The 16556-nt window shown below is 60.1% G+C and overlaps 1 protein-coding gene across 15 annotated transcripts in view; it reads left to right on the top strand.

Annotated features, from left to right (window-relative positions):
- CACNA1B (calcium voltage-gated channel subunit alpha1 B) overlaps positions 1-16556 on the top strand; it is a 179992-nt gene that overhangs the window by 69887 nt on the left and 93549 nt on the right. For all 15 annotated transcript variants that reach the window (XM_046022836.1, XM_046022834.1, XM_046022833.1 and 12 more), the window contains exons 14-18: positions 811-942; positions 1174-1246; positions 8218-8335; positions 10421-10488; positions 13408-13517. In XM_046022836.1, the coding sequence (XP_045878792.1) occupies positions 811-942; positions 1174-1246; positions 8218-8335; positions 10421-10488; positions 13408-13517 (501 nt within the window). The remainder of the gene's footprint in view (positions 1-810; positions 943-1173; positions 1247-8217; positions 8336-10420; positions 10489-13407; positions 13518-16556) is intronic.

Genomic DNA, 16556 nt, shown 5'->3' with positions numbered 1-16556 from the left:
GAACCCATGGACGATAGGCGAGCCTCTGTGCCGTCGGCACTTGGGTGGACAGGACCTGGGGGCCCAGGGATGTGCAGTGACTGCTGTTTGTCCTGCCACAGCCACCTTCCCAGGCCGGTGGAACCGCCGTGCAGAGACACGGGTGTGTAGTGTGCGTTGCGCTGGCGAGGCAAAGTGCCCCCGTCTCTTCTGGGGAGGAGCTCTCCAGACGCGGGCAGGGGCTGGACCTCCAGTCACCCAGCGAGTGAGCTCTCGACCAGCCTGCCGCAGACTCCAGCGGGGCCTGTGTGCCATTGGGTCCCGGTGCATGAGATGCACCCGGAGACGTGGCCTCTGGCCTCCAGGAGCATTGTGGGAGAGCGATGGAGGGGTGGGCGCCGTGGGACGCCAGGGAAGTGGTCTTGGAGCGCCTCCCTGCATCCACGCTGCATCCTGAGCCCTCGGGGGGAGGGGCGTTCACACCGGGTTGTGCAGGCTGTGGGCTGACGACCTTCTGCTGCAGCTGCTTCTCCCCTTGTGGTCCTCGTGGAGGCACCCGGAAGCTGCTCGGGTGTCGGGGTTGGAGAGGGAGCGGGCACCGTTCCACCATGCAGAGGGATGGGCAGGTTCGGGAGATGAGGTTGAGTCGGCCGCCCCCCGGAACCCCCTGTGGAGGGGTCTGGAGCTCCGGGGATGTGCCCTGGGCTCCAGGTGTGGGGTCCGGGAGCTCAGGAGGTCCCGGAAGGCACAGGGGTGACTGTGAGAACCCCGGGGTGGGGCGTGGGCAGGCGGGTGGGCGCAGCTGGCGTGGACGGACCCCCTGCCCGACAGGTACTGGAGCTCCCTGCGGAACCTGGTGGTGTCCCTGCTCAACTCCATGAAGTCCATCATCAGCCTGCTCTTTCTGCTGTTCCTCTTCATCGTGGTCTTCGCGCTGCTGGGCATGCAGCTGTTCGGGGGGCAGTAAGTGGCCCGGGGTCGCTGGAGGCTGGGGTCCCTTCCAGGGAGGCAGAGCTCAGAGCAGATTTGCTGCCCGGGCCCGCTCCACCTGTCTTCCGCCTGAAGGTCCCCCTGGGGGACAAGGGTGCCAGGCACACAGCCCACCCGCCGCCCGGGACGGCATTGCAAGTTGAGGTGCCTGTCCCCTGGCTCCTGATGGGGCAGTCTCCTCCCAGGACTTCTTGTTTTTCTCAGGTTCAACTTTAAAGATGAGACCCCGACGACAAACTTTGACACCTTCCCCGCGGCCATTCTCACCGTCTTCCAGGTAAGGCTCCAGGCCTGGGGAAGGCAGACTTCCCTGTCAGTGTCTGCACCCCCGAGACAGCCAACATTTCAGACAGAACTTTCCAGAAGGGAACAAGTGGGAGATGAGCCTAGGGAGGTCTCCAGTCCCTGGGACTCTGCCATCAAATCCAGAGCCTGAGTCTGGAGAGAAACTGGGTCCCAAGGAGCATGTGTAGTTCCCTGGGGGACTCATGGGTCCTGTGGCCACTGGGCTTCAAGCCGCCAACTTGTCCCCCAGTGCCTAGGACCGGGAGTCCCAGCTGTCTTTTACGCTCTGCGAACGACACACCGAAGCACACCCATGCTTCTCCCTCCTGTCTCTCAGGCCCAGGGGTCCTTTAGTTCTCTTTCATGTCTGGAGAAGGTGCCCGCCATGGCTCCTGGGGAAGCCAAGGCTCTGGGCCCAAATCGTCTGTGAGGCAAACCTTGTCACTCAGGCCATCTTTGCCCTCTTGGAGGGGTTTCCTTTTGGAGACTCTCTTGGTTGAGTTGTTTGCCCCCTTGCAGGGCTGTAGGGCCCCTGGTGCCCGTTATGCCAGGCCCCACTGGTAGGATAGTGCCAGATGCTTCTGTCTTATGAAGCCTCCTTCGACGCCATGCTTGCAATTGAGCGGGTCGGGGTAGGCTGTTGTTTTGCCCAGGATGACTCTTAGGGAAGCCCAACAGGCCCTGTGTGCTCAGACTGGGGTCTCAGCTTAGCCCCTAGCCTCTGGGGCTGCCCTTGGCCTCCAAGTTGGGGCCTCTTGCAGAGGGCGGCCATGAGCTTTCCTGTGCGGTGCTCAGGTGCGACCTGCTCAATGATGGTGTTGGGAAGGAGCTCCTTCCTGCTGTGGGGCACCAGGGCTGCCCTGTGGGATCTCAAAAGTCAGACAAGGGGGCTCGGCAGGAAAGTGTCCAGACACCACGGTAGGAAGGTGAGTAGAGTCAGGGCAGCAAAGGCACGGGGTCCGTGGCAGAAGGATTGGGGCTGGTGGATGTCGGGTTGGACGGGCCTTCCGGGCCAGGCCAAGCGGCTGCGCCCGGCTGGCGCTGTCTCAGAGGCTCCCAAAGCAGGGAGGTGACGTGACCCACAGAGCTCTGCTTTGTTCTGTTGCAGGAAGGGAGTGGGATGTGGTCGGTAGTGGTGGTGGTGTGGAACAGTGGGGAAGAGGGAGCCAAAGTTAGAGGAAACAGATGGGCTCTTCTGGTCAGATGGTGTTCTGGTTTGGACCTCAGACCCCTCTGCTCTGGAACACGGCAATGAGGTAATAAATGCATCTAGAAATTCAAAGGAGCCAAGTAGAAAACAAACTGTGGCTGGTAATGGAACAGTGCAGAGATTAGCGGAGACTGGGCCGCTGGGCTGTGGTCCTAGTGAGGCAGGTGGGCCGGAAGCATTGCTGTGTGGCCTGCCCGATGCGGGGCTGGGACGATGCGTGACCCTCTGAGGAGCAGAGCTGAGAGAGGGTGACCACGGCTGGAGGAGGCCGAGAAGGTCCCAGGGGCAGATGGCTGGCCAGGCCAGGCCTGCTCTTTCCATGCATGGTGCTGGGCCAGGGCCCGAGACCCCAGGATGGCGAGCGCTCTTGCTTCTGAATGGGGCCGGGAGGGGTACGGAGAGTGTGTGACAGGAAGAAAATAATCTCACGGCGAGCGTGCAGACTGATCCGTGGTGATGCTACCCCTGAAGAGGGCCGACCCTGCAGTCGGAAGGTGAGCTCGCTCCTGAAGAAACGGGAGTGAGAGCACGGCTCAGCTGACTGAGACCTATGTGGTGTCCGAGGGAGAACTTGTAACCCATAAACAAAATTATGAAAGAAAATACCTGAGAACCAAGAGCATGTTAATATGAAAAAGAACTAAGTAGAAATCCTAGGTGTGAAAACTATTGCTGTGTACATAGAAAAGTAAAGGGTAAATTATACCCCAGACATGACTGAGAGAAGGGCGGGTGAGCTGGGAGATGTGGGGGGACTCGGGGGTGAAGCTCCCATGTCGGGTGAGAGAGGAGGCCTCCAGCGCTGTTCCGGGCAAGTCTGAGAGCTGAGTCCTTGGGGGGCCAAGCAGGATGAGCAGAAGTCATGTCAGACCTAGATGTGTTGTGATGAAGAGAAAATCTTAAAAACGACCCTAGAAAGCGTCTTCACCCAGAAGAATGACAGTCTGAGGGTCGGGGAGGGAACATTGAAATCCTGGCGTCGGGCCACCGTGACCCCAGCATACTGGTGGAGAGGGCCGAGGCTCAAGCACGAGGGGGAGCTGGCCATGTTCAAACGCAGATACGGAGGGTTGCCAACCGCCCGGTCGCCGAAAGCAGCACAGACTCCGTATGTTTAGTAAAACCAACGACTTAGAAGAAAAAAAATAACATTACACTAACCCACGAAGAAATGAAAGACCTGAACTATTTCAGAAATTGAATGATTAAAAATCTACCTACCCAAGCTGCCATGTTCTGGTAATTTTATGAGTGAATTCTATGAAAATTTAAGAAAGACGTTATTCCAGTTGTATGCGGGTGACTCCAGAGAAGACAAAAAGGAAGGTACCGGCTGGCTTTTTGAGTCCAGAATCACGGTAATGAAAACCCTCACCGCGCTAATGTGGTTCTGCTGCTTGTGACTTACAGGAAACGACCACAGCAGGGGCGGGTGTCACAGACGGAAACTTTCATTTGCGGTAAATAGGAGATCACAAGGAATAACTTCCCAAGCCGGGACTCCATGTGGGGGTTCAGATGATTATTCAGAAAGGGGAGCTTGGTCAGTGGATAGACTTCTCCCTGGGGAGGAGTAAGGCACCGGGCATAAGGTCACGTGTGCGTACTCAGGACACAGGCACCGTATGTTGTGCTCATGGGGTCTGGGCTCCTGCGTGAAGTGGGACGATTTGGTTATCCACAGAGCAAAACAGGAAATTGGGTCCTACTTTCTTCCATATTTGAAATGGGTTTGTAGACTAAGACCTGAAGGTGAAGACAAATCTGAAACTTGGGAGGGTGCACAGGAGTGTAACGGGACCGACTCAAGGTGGGGAAGTCCTTCTCAAGACACAAGAAGCCCAGATCCTAAAGGAAAACACTGACAAATTTGATGGCTAAAGTAGACCTTTCTGTGCATCAAAATACTCCATGAAAAGGTTTAAAAGTCATAAGCTTGGAGAAGACATTGCCACAGTATTAGAATAACCACTGACGGGTCCACGTCTCGTCCAGCACTTCCGCCAGTCAAAGAGAAAAGACAATGTGGTAGCGGGAGGCAGGGTGTAACCCTGCGGCCCCTCACCGGAGGGAGCCGGGCTGCCGGAAACGCCCGTGAGAGCCATCGCCAGTGTTGCCCGCGATGCGAGTCGGACCCACCACGAGACACCCTCTCCACCGTCCGCAGCGCAGAAGTTGAGAAATCCAAGTCCAAGTTTTAGGGAAGACGTGGGGAAATGGAGATTCCTCTATGCTCGCTGGGTGGGTCGCCCACTCGGGGTAGAGTGATACAATCTGATAGCTAGAACTTGCACGCGCGCTTCCTGTTGTGGGTCTGTGCGCTGCAGCGTCTCCCGCCGGGCCGTGCAAGGACACGCGTGGGGGACGGCAGGGCAGCGTTCCTTAGAGGAGCAGATAAGAGGGTGTCGTCAGCGATGCACTGTCGCAAGCACGGATAAGAAGAGTGCGTCGTGGTTTTTGTACAGCAGGAACACGAATGACCTAGAATTAAATGTGTTAACTCGGGTGGATCTCACAGGTATAATAGTGAGCAAAAAAAAAGAGCCAGATTCAAAAAAATACACACCGTATGATACTACTTACATAAGGATGAAAACATGAAAAACAATATCGTCTATGGCATCTATGCCGTGAGCATGGAAACGCTTGCCTGGGAATGAGGAAGACCGGATGCGGGCGCCGTGCCGCTGGGAGGCTGGAGGCGTTCTAGTCGGGGGATGCCTCTCCCTTTGAGGGCTCTTAAGCCCAGTAGTCGGTACATGGAGGTCTGCTGGGAATTACCCATCCTTCCGTTCTGGGTGTTTGAGAGAGGACTGAAATAAAGCGTTGAGGGATGCAGAAAGGTAGACGAAGTAGAAGTCATCCGCAAGAAAGCTGGTGTGGTACTAACATCCGCCAAAGTTCCAGTTACGAGAGCAAAGCTTTGGTAAAAATAAAGAAGTGCGTTCCATAACAACAGAAAGAAGGCAGCGATCGTGGGCCAGCATGACCTCACAGCACCCTGAGCAGCAACGGACAGAAGCCCGTGGACGTCCCCACCTCACACGAGGTTTGGGATACGTTTCGTCAAAACATAGGATGAGGTGAGTTCTGTGGAGCTCTTCACCCAGCGGACGGCAAACGAAACAGTCATCTTTTGGGACACAGAGGACGTTTGTGGAAACTGACCACTTGTTAAGTCACCCAGGAAATTCCCACAAGTATTGAGGAATTGTCATCCTGTAGAGCACATTCTTAATGGAATGTAAATAAACATACCATGTGTAAGTTGTTCGAAACCTTCCCCAGATTTGAAAGCTGAAGGACCGAGCTAAACAAGACTCCACAACAGACTCACAAAATGCTTAGACGTGAATTATGGCATCCAAACTTATGGAATGAGACAGAAGCAATACTTAGAGGAAAAGTTACAACCTTAAATGCAATCATCAAAATAAAAGGAAGACTGGAAATAAACTAGTGATATACTTGTCTTAAAAACCTAGAAAAGCAAACAGGTAAACAAAAGAAAAATTGAAAGCAGGAAAAAATGGTTAATAACACAAAACTAAAACACCAAGATGGCCAAATCATAAAAAGCTTGCTGTAGGGGAGACTAATACAGTAGACAGCATCTCAGCAAGACCGGCCAAGAGAGAACGCACAGACGAAAGCTAGAGACTGGAGGGGAGGCCTGCAGGGAAGGGAGAGATTATTTTAAATCCCCCCAAAATATTATGGCCAGAGTTTTGAAAACTAAGGGGAAACATGCACCTTTATAGGAAAACCTCAAACACATAAATTAGCTCAAGAAGAAATTAAAAACCTGAATAGCATTCTAGCCATTAAAGACAAGGGGTCTGTAGAACTCTTTTCCTGCCCTGGGCGTGGCACCCGTATAAGGTGATGTCCTACCTTAGATGTCCTACCAAGGACATAAAATTCACTTGTGCTGCTGAACACGAGACCAACGTACAAAAATATAGCTTTCCTGTAACTTAACCGTTCGATTGGAAAATTCAGTTAAAATGAAATATTTCATTCTAGAGGCAACAAAAGCTTTAAGGCACCCAGGAATCTAGAAACAGTATGTAGGCCTTTTACGGGGGAAATTATGACTTGTTATCAAAGGGCCTACAGATCTGGGTACACAGGGGTATATTTGTAATGGGGAGGGAGGCCTGAACGTGGCAAAGGCATCCGTTCTCCTAATTTAATCTCTTGGAATTCAGCATATTGTTAACGTGGAAGACTCAGCATCCAAGAATCGCCAAGACAATTCAGGAAGGCAGGGTTTGCCTTACCACGGGTAAGAGTTTTCACGAAGCTACGGCGGGAGGGTTGGGATACGAGGACGAAACGCCAGGAGAGCAGACGAGAGACGCCGGAAACGTGGCCAGGCTCGGTGGGAGGCTGCCACGGCAGGAGGAGGGGGCCCAGAAGGGTTTAAGCGGTAGGTCTGTAAAAGCTGGCTTTCCACTGGGGCAGAACGTCGGTCTTCGTCCCCACGCACGCACAGAACAGGGAGCGCAGGCTCTAGTTGCATTAAAACCCTAACTGTGGGAAACCACACTTTACAGTGGTTTGAAGAAAATACAGAAGAGTATTTGTATTGCCTTCCAATGGAGAGGAATTTCTTAGATGCGTGGCACTTGGTCACAAGCTCTCCAGTGAGCAGTTCCTGCAGACAGAGGGCGGGAGCGAACCAGGACGCTCGCGGAGGTCTCAAGTCGGGGCAAGGAAGACCAGGCGTCTGGGGGAGGCCCCAGAGAACGGCCCCTGACCAGCTGGCCCTCTCGTCCCTCAGCCAGCGGCAGTGGCCCCACGGGACGCCTCTCATCGGGCAGAGGTGCACGTGGCCTGCCGCCTGGCCACCCCGGTGTGGGCAGACCTCCTGTGCATGCGGTGCGACTCGGCAGCACAACCCCGGGGAGAAGGAAGGCAGCGGGCGTGTGGGTGGAGGGCCTGAGGGACACTGTGCACTGGGGGTCGGGAGTCAGGGGCTCCGTGTGCCTCGTGAGCACGGACTTCAAAGATACAATCCTGGGTGAGGACGGCGAGCCGATGAGCGGCGCGTGTCGTCCGACGCCTGCCCGGGACTGCTGGAGCACGCGTGGTGAGTTTGGTTCATAGACACACGTGCCGTGTACGTGGAATTCTACTGACGTGGTTCCTCACCAGGTTTGCGATTGGGTCGTCTGTCGGGAGTGACCACGGCCAGTGGGACCTGATGCCCACGGGACGGGTGTGAGCAGTGTCCATTTTGATGGGTGGACACATGAACGTCTCTTACGTTCTCCTCTCGCACGTTCCCACATATACGGCAGCAAGGAGCGACGTTTTTCCTGACGGCAGGGACTGCGTCCAGCCACCCTCTTTGCTGGACCCACCGTCTCCCAGACAACGTCGTGGCCCAGGCGGCTCTGGGGTGGAAGTCCGGCCTGCCCAGCCTGGCCCCCTTTCCCCAGCTCACAGCGACGGTTCTCCTCCTCCCTTTGCTCGCCTTTCCCTTCGGCTTGGTGCTCCTTCTGGTTTTGGCCAGAAAGCTGGAGCATAGGCCTCTTTCGGGGCCTGCGTCTTTCTGGAAGTTTCTCTGGAGGACCGTGGGCCACTTTGCCCTCCAGAAGCACTGTCCTCTAGCAGCTGTGTGTGTGTGCGCACGTGTGCCCCTGGGCTCTGGGGACACAGCTGTGTCTTGACCCTGATCCTGCCCCTGCGTGTGCCCGTGGGCGCAGGTGGTCAGGCGGGCGTGCCCTGTGGTGCTGTCCCCACAGATCCTGACGGGAGAGGACTGGAACGCAGTGATGTACCACGGGATCGAGTCGCAAGGCGGAGTCAGCAAAGGCATGTTCTCCTCCTTTTACTTCATCGTCCTGACGCTGTTTGGAAATTGTATCCTTCTCTGGGGCTGGGCTGCCCCGAGCCCTGCGGCTCCGCCCACAGGGGACCTGGCTTAAGTCTGCACAGTGAAGCCTCCAGGCAGCCTGAGCCGGGGGGACTGGAGGCCGAGGGAAGCACGCGCGCATGCCGGTCTGCAGAGGGGAAGGTTTGGTCAGGGGCAGGCGCAGGAGGGACGCTGTGGGGAGACACGGGCTTTGAACCCTGACGGCCGTGGGTCTGGCCTTGTTTTGTTGGTCCACTTTAAATCAGTAATTAAATTTTGGCACTGGGCTTTTAAAAAACTGCTCCCTGCTGGACATATCCTACCCGCAGAGAAATACGCAGTGAGGTTTCCTGTGCCGGGAGCCTGTTGGGCTCATATTTCAGGACCTCGGACTGGGAGGGGGTGTGTGGGGCCAGGGAAAGGCCAGGAGCTCCGTGGCCGCTCTGCCCTCAGTCCGGCTGCTGGGGAAGAGGAGGCTTCAGGGTCAGGACGTAGGGGGGAGTGTAATGGGCCAGGAGAGGAGGGCGTGAATGTGGGCCCCGGGAAAGAGATCCGGGCTGAGCAGGGACACTTGGGTCCTTAGAGTCGTCTGCACATCGGAGCCCCTGAGTGGTTGACGTGCAGTTTCCAGCCCACAAGGACGATGCCTCGGGCTCCTGGGAGAGCGCTGGTGCCGAGGCGGACCTGCCCTAATACCCCATGGGGCTGGAGAAAGTGTGGGGCTGGCCCACAGGTGTGACTCATCTTCTTCCAGACCGCCCTACAGCCCCTACGGCTCTGCCCTGTTTCCCCACACGCACACCTGGACACTTGACCCTGTTTGTCTCTCCTTGCCCCTGCCTGGCTGGCTCTCCGCTGGCCTGGGACCCGTGACCCTGCAGGCCTCCATTCACACCATCCGTTAGCTCCGGACCCCACGGCAGGGAGCCCTGCCTTTGTGGGGGCAGGAAACCCAGCAAGGAGAAGTCGGGGGACTGGGGGGGAGTGTTTGTTTCACTGTTTAGCAGGCGGGTGGGACCTGGGGGTGGCTGACAGGGTTGTTGGAGAGGGCAGGAGCCTGCAGTGTTGACTCAGATGGTGGGGGTGGGGTGGGGAATGAGTGCTGTCGGAAGGAGGTGCCGCCCCCCACCCCCGGGACCGAGCTGTGGCCTGGAGCTCATCCTGACCCTGCACGGTCAGGCCGGGGGTGCCTGTGGTCAGGCCTCGTGCTGGCCAACGGGCGTCATTCCCTCTGCCTCTGTGCATCTCTCCGGCTGGGCCCTGAGCTCTGGGTCCTGGCCTTAGACCTGCTCTCCAGGTGTGGGAAGGCCTCCGAGGTGCTCGTCGCTGGGTTAGTGTGGGGAAGTGGACCCCAGCCTCGTGTCCCGTCCTCCTCTGATCTGCTGGAGCCCTGAGCAGCCTTGCCTATGAGGTGGTACTGGGTACATGGGCCCCCTTGTGTGTCAGGGGCATCTCCCTGCCAGACTGGGTCCTGAGCAGCCAGTCACCGCTGCTGGCCTTCCACAAACCGGCTGCTCCTCAAGGCTGGCCCTGGCAGAAAGACCTGCCCCTGGGTTGGGTTGGGGGTGGTGCGTCCCCAGGCCTGTGGGGAAAGAGCTCTGTGCCGGGGCTCTGACTGGGGTGACCGTTTCCCCAGAGGACACCGGCCGGGTCTGAGATGGCGTGGTTGCCCTGGGGAGGGGCTGCTGCACCCTGGTGCTGGGCAGGGCGTCACAGAGGGTGCCCAACGTCCCACGCAAAGGGTCGCCCCGCTCCAAACGTCGGCAGTGCTGAGGGACAAGGCGACGGGGGAGGGCCTGGGTCTGCTGGAACAGAGTGCAGGGGCGGGCTGGTCCTGGGGACATGCTGCCCCGGGGCGCACAGGACAGGAGCTTGTGGGAAGAGGCGGCAGCCCGGTCCGCTCGCTTGGCTGTGTGTCTGGGTGCCGGGCCGGCAGAGCGAGGGCCCCCGGAGGGCATGTGGCCACTAAGGGAAGGAGGCTGAGGTCTCGTCAGGGGAGGGGGGCCCAGTTCTGCCCGGGGGAAGCTGGGCTGTGGCTGTGGGAGGCTCGGGGCTGGGGCAGAAGGTTCCCTTCCTTAGCTGGAGCCAACCAGACACTCTGCTGAATGTCTTCCTGGCTATTGCCGTGGACAACCTCGCCAACGCTCAGGAACTGACCAAGGTACGTGTGCAGGGACACGGCCCACAGCCCAGGAGGGGCAGGGGGTGGGGCAGCCACCCGTGTCCCACTGCGTGGACCCAGAGGGCCCCGCGGAGGGCCAGTTCAGGGTTAAGGGCTCAGGTGACCGCTGTCTGGAGCGTCTCCTCAAGGTCGCAGGCAGGTGGGAGTTAGGCTGCCGCTGGGGTGTGGTGACGGTGTGGAGGGGGCGTGAGAGACGCCGGGGCAGGAGGGGCAGCTCGTGGAGAAGCCACGGCCTGGAGAGAGTGGCCGGAACAAGAGGTGCCGCCCAGAGAGAGCCTTGAGGAGTGGGGGGCAGACTCCTGGCCTGGGGGGAAGCACCCTGACGTGTGGCAGGAGACGTGGCTGAATGAAGTGGCAGGTGTCCCCTCAGCCAGAGGCACGCGTGCGATGGAGACCCTGAAGGGAGGCGTGGGGTCCCTGTGCTCGTCCCTGGGCGGTGAGGGGCCCCGGTGGTCAGTGCTGAGTGTGCCGGGTGAGCCGGGGTGGTCGCCGGCGGTGCTGTCCTGCGAGGCCGGGCCTGGCTGGCGCCGGCAGGATCTCTGCCGCGTCCTTGTCGGCGGGGCTGGGACTCGGCAGGACGGCCTCTCGTCCCAGCGGGCGGCCTCTGACACTCATCTCTCGTCCTGGAGCCTGGCGGGCGGCGTGATTGTACATGTCCTCCCCTGTGGTTTCCTTCCCGAGGACACAGCCGTGGAGGGGGCGGCCTGCTCTCCCGCGGTCCGGCCTCAGGCCTGTGCTTTGAACGAGCCCCAGCTCCTGGTGCGGAGGGTCCGGCCGCCTGTCAGGCCCCCTGCGGCAGAGGCCCCGCGTGCCAGCTTTCTCGGCAGAGTGCGTGCCCGGTGTGTGCCCCTTTCTGGGCGCGTGCCCGTGTGCTGGAGCTCACCGCGTGCACAGCCCTGCGTGTGTCTGCTGCCGTCCACACAGCTGGCAACACCATTGCTGTCCTGGGGCCCAGCCAGACGCAGGCCTTCCGCGTGGAGGGCGGGTGCGGGACGAGTCTGCTGTCCGCAGAGGGGCTCCCGACCGTACGAGCCCCGCAGGGCCCCCGCCGCCCCCTCCCTGCTCTCTGGAAGATGGGCGCCTGCTGGGGGCAGGCCTAGTCCCCTGTCTTCCTTTGCTTCTGCTCAGACTGCCTCTTCTCCCAGCCCAGGCTGAGGCTGTGCTGGGGCCTGTGGGTAGAGATGCCTCCCTTGCTCTGGCTGCTGCCCTCCGAGGACGCGGAAGTCCCGCCCGCCTGCTCATTTCCATGTCAGCCTGGGCGAGAGAGAGGGGCTCGGCCATCCAGAAGTTGCTTGAGAGTGACAGTCTGAGACTCCTGGCTGGGCTGCTGGGGCGGGGCCAGGGGGCCTGCATCCACAGGGCACATCTTGGGGTCCGGATTTCCGGGTCGCCAAGAACTGGTGGTGCCCAGGAGCCCTGGCTGTCTTGGGGCAGGGGTGAGCCTGTGTCTGAAGTTCTCACGGTCTTTACCAGCTGTGCAGCAGTGAGGACACACCAGGAAGCCATGTCCTTGGGGCCCTGTCTCCATGCACAGACAGCCCGTGCGATGGCCCCTGGAGGCCACCTGCCCCAATTCAGGAATTCCCCTAACTTGGCAGCTGGGGCAGGCAGAGACCCCGCTGTGTCTGCCTGGAGGGTTTCCGGGTCCTTCCTGTACGTTCCCACAGTGTGTTACAGCATCACATTCCTTTCTAAGTGGGAATCAACTGTGCGGAGTCTAGAAGCTCGCCCTTTGGCCTGGAGGGCTGGGACCGGGACGGCGCCTCCAGCTTGAAGAAGGGCCTTGACAGGGTTCCGTGGTGGATAGAGTTCGCCTGCTCTGTGGAGCCTGAAGCTTGAGGACGTCTTGCTGGGAAGTCTGCAGGCAGCTAGCGGTCTTAGTTCTGGCCATTTGGGGGCCTCTAGGAGAAAATTCATGGGCATTTTGGGCCACAGTGGGAATGTCACTGTCCACGGAAGCCAGGTGGGCTCGGGATTGGGGTATCTGGGGAAATACGGATGGTCTCTGCAGTCTAGCTGAGTTACATGGGGGCCTTAGTTTCCCTCCGTGGGCCCACGGGCACAGCCCCGAGCTTGCATCCAGGTCCCAGGAGCAGAGCAGTTGGTTCTTCCTGGAGACCTGGGGTCAGACCAGAGGGTCTGCCCAGACGCCCACTGCCCTTCTCATGGGAGGCAGAGGCAAGGTATTTTCCAGTGTGCTGGAGAGTCGCGGGTCTTCCCCAGGAGCTTGGTGGGGGAGGGAACACAGGCACTGGGGTGGCTGTCCAGGCGGACCCAGGGAGGGACTTGCCACAGCCACAGCTGGAGACGGGTAGACACATGTGGCTTGATGGGTCCCAGGAGGAGGGGCGCAAAGGCCAGGAGGTGGTCCGGTGAGACCCACCGCTGCTGCTGATTCCTGTGAGTGCGTGGGGCCGGGATCCAGGCTCAGGGTGCACAGCTCTGCCTCTTGCCTTTGCTCACAGCTTCGGGGCAGAGGCTTTGTTCGGGTAGGACGGGTTCCCCTCAGGCGAAGGGCAGTGGGTGGGGGAAGGAGGATGTGCATTCTGATGGAGCCGAGTGGGGACGCTGTGGGACAGACACGCAGGCAGCAGCCGGGTCCCGGTGGCTGGAGCTCACGAGTGGGGTGGACGTTACCAGCTGTGACACCCTGGCAGATGGCCCACAGCAGGAGGGCTTGAGGCGAGACTCTTGGGGACGGTTGCCTGGAGTAGCAGGCATGGAAGGTGGTCCCTGCCGGCTGCCAGAGAGCCTGTGTGGAACTGGTGCTCAGGGCGGGAGCCGCTGCCAGCCCCCAGGTGCGAGGGCAGGAAGGACTTAGAGGCCACGGCGGTGGGGGGGCAGCGGAGAGCTGACGTGGTGAGAGTAGACGCATCACACTTCGGTCTGTTCAAACAGGACGAAGAGGAGATGGAAGAAGCAGCCAACCAGAAGCTTGCTCTCCAAAAGGCCAAAGAAGTGGCCGAAGTCAGTCCCATGTCTGCTGCCAATATCTCCATTGCCGCCGCGTAAGGCTCTTGGTGGGGGGGGGGGGGGGGGGGGCAGGTGGCGGGGGTCGCTGCAGCCTTGGGCTGAGCCTCTGCAGGACGCTCCTCCTGGGGCTTCCTCAGAATCCCTTATACTGGCTGGAGCTTCTTGGGACGCAGCCCCCAGGAGCCGTGATGCAAGGGAATGGCTCCCCTCCTGGCTCCCCTCCTGCAGCAGCCCGCGAGCAAGAGCTCTGTGGCTTCTCCCCGTTGCAGGCGGAGCAAGGCCTGACAGTGCGTGGCCCTCCCTCCGGGGGTCGGACTGGCTCTGACTTGGTCCTCAGCAGGCTTGGGTGGCTCCAGGCCTCTGGCTGGACACGGGGTGTGAGTCGGGGGTCAGGTCAGTGTGTCTGTCCGGACTCCACTGTTTAGGGATGTGTTTTTGAGCCAGACGATTTGCGCCGCACGTCAGCAGCCCAAGAGACTTATTGCACTTCCCCAAAACATCTCCAAGGGCTCAGTATGGGGACAGAGGCCAAGGGAAGCCTCGAGGATGACAAAAGGTGAAGGCAGGGCCAAGGCTTCCCCGGGGAGACTGGTCACCCTGAGGTTCCCCTGAGCCTCCAGGCACATTGCAAACCACAGTGGGAAGTACTGGGCCCTCAGAGCTGGGACAGAGGGGCCAACCCAGGGCCAAAGGCTGCTGTGTGGTGGGGGAGGTCCCCCGGGGTGGGCAGGGAGGACTGGGACTGAGGGAGGACGTCTGGGCTAGTATCAGGGGGGCCATGAGAGAGCACAGAGGAAGGAGCCCTGCTCGCGGGGAGCTCGCTCTCCAGGCTGAGTGCACTCGGAGCTGGGCACTTGTCCTCGGTGCCACGGCCCACCCACACAGACCTCCAATTTCCGACGCAGCGGGCCTCTCCCTCTCCCTGCCCCCAGGAACAGCTGCAGTGCACACGCGTCCGGGCTGCTGAGCGTGTGTGCCGGCAGGTGGACGAGTGTGCGGGGAGAGCGGGTGTGCAGGTGTGCGCGAGGGCCCGTGTCCGCTTGCGTGTGTGAGTACCTGTGTGTCATGTGTGCGTCGTCGTGGCCCTGTTCTTGTCCAGCGGTCCCTGGGGGGATGGCCGGTTTGCTAGGAAGGCCTTTGCAGAGCACCTGCCCTCAGCCGAGCAGGAAGCACTGGCCTCTGGGGGGGAGAAGCTAGAGGAGGCCCCTGACCCCGGGGCAGGGATGCCGGGGGCTGCAGAGAGCCGGGGAGGACTCAGCAGTTGCCGCTCAGACAGCCACTGGGGGCTCAGGGCTCAGCTGTCTCTGGGTTGTTGGGCTGATTCGGTGACTTGGACGGCATGGTGCTGGGCTTGCTTGGTGGAGACCCGGCAGATGGCCCTTCTCCTGGGCTCGTAGCTGCTGGTGGTCTGCGTTAGCAGAGGGAGCTAGTGAGCCTCTGACCCGTTCCTGGGCCTGTGGATTTCTCTTCAGCATCTGCCTTCTCTGCTTTTAGAGGGGGGTGCTGTCCCATGGGCCCCGTCCCTGCCAGAGCTGCCCATCCCTTAGGGGTATAGGGCAGGGCATCTGTTCCCATCGGGCTGAGAGCTCCGGGCAGCAGGTGCTGGGGCCCTTGGCACAACCAGGGAGAACTTGTCAGGCCACCAAGAGAGGTCTGGGTGCTCTTCCTCGGTCCCCGTCCTCCTCCGGGAACACTGCTGTGTAGCCACGAGGCTGCAGATGGGCACACCCAGGCCCAGGCTGTCACAGTTCCAGCTGTGGGCGTGACCACCACCTTGGTGCTTCCTGGGGAGGCACAGGTGTTCTCCCTCACGGTGGGGCCTGAGCTTGGTGTCCACTCATTCCTGCCGGGCCAGCCTGGGTGTGTGCCGGCCTTGGCCTCCGTGCTCCCCCTTCTTGGGCAGGTTCCCCTGGGATGCAGCTTTGGGCCTTATCTCCTGTGGCATGTCCTCCGTGTGCCTCTGTCGGATGGGGCCGGTCCGATGTGGTCACTGGAGATCCTGCCCCGGGGATGAGGTCTGAGCTCTGGGCGTGTGGTGTTGTCTTTCCTCTCTGAGCGTGGAAGCCGAGGCTCAGACCTGGTTCTGTCTGTCCGTTGCCCCGCACCCTCCCAGCTGTTTCTCCTCTCCCAGTGGATCTGTTTGTGGGTGGGCTTGTCTCCTGCTGCTGGGTGGGCTGTGAGACAGGCCTGAGTGACACGCGCCTTGGCTCTGTCCCCGTAGCCAAGCCGCGTGGTCTGTGAGGCGGGAGGACTGGTCCAGAGGCTGTGGCGCCCTGGGAGGGCCCTTCCTGCCCTCAGTGTTCGAGGGGCTCCCCGGGTTCTGTGCGGCTGTGCTGAGCCCGAGGGGCTCCCCGGGTTCTGTGCGGCTGTGCTGAGCCCGAGGGGCGGGGCTCCTGCCTCCTCAGGGGATGTCCCCGTCCTCTGGAGTTGGGCTGTGGCCTCAGGCGATGGCCCCTTCAGGCTCCTGGCAGGGAATGACCGAACACTCACCGTTCACTCAGGATGCCCAACACTCACTGCCACGTATGGTCACACCCAGGACCACACGTGCTCACTCACCTCACACGCGTCCGCACGCTCACACACACACACCTCTTTGCTCCTGGGACCCGCAGGGGGACGAGTTGCTCTGAGCCCCTCAGTGTGTAGACTCGGCCTTGAGAAGGAGGAGCTGGGAAGCTGTGGGGTCTTCCCCTAGGGCAGTGACCTCAAAGGGGAAGGGTTGTAGAGATTTCTGGTTTCTCTGCTGGTTTTGGGACGGTGTCCAGAGAGTCTCCGGAAAGTGGCTGGAGTCCCAGTGAGGAAGTGGGTTGGTGATGTAGCCCGTGTGCCCCTGGGAGGGTCACGGTCAGCTGCAGCGCCCGGTTTGGAGCCTGAGGGGCCCAGGACTCAGGGGTGCAAGGGTAGAGCGGGGCAGGCAGGTGGCAGGGCTCGGGGGGAGCCGAAAGGTAAGGTGTCCTGCGTTAGCTGGCTTTGCTCTGCCTCCGAGGCAAGGCAAATGCACAGGTTGTCCCACGGCAGCCCCGTGGCAGTGGGACACCCAGTGGCAGGCAAGAGCCATTTGGAATTCAGGG

The sequence above is a fragment of the Meles meles genome, chromosome 11, assembly GCF_922984935.1.
Source record: "Meles meles chromosome 11, mMelMel3.1 paternal haplotype, whole genome shotgun sequence".
NCBI classification, from domain to species: Eukaryota; Metazoa; Chordata; class Mammalia; order Carnivora; family Mustelidae; genus Meles; species Meles meles.
The sequence above is the reverse complement of the archived record's forward strand: the minus strand, read 5'-3'. Positions and strand labels throughout refer to the sequence as shown.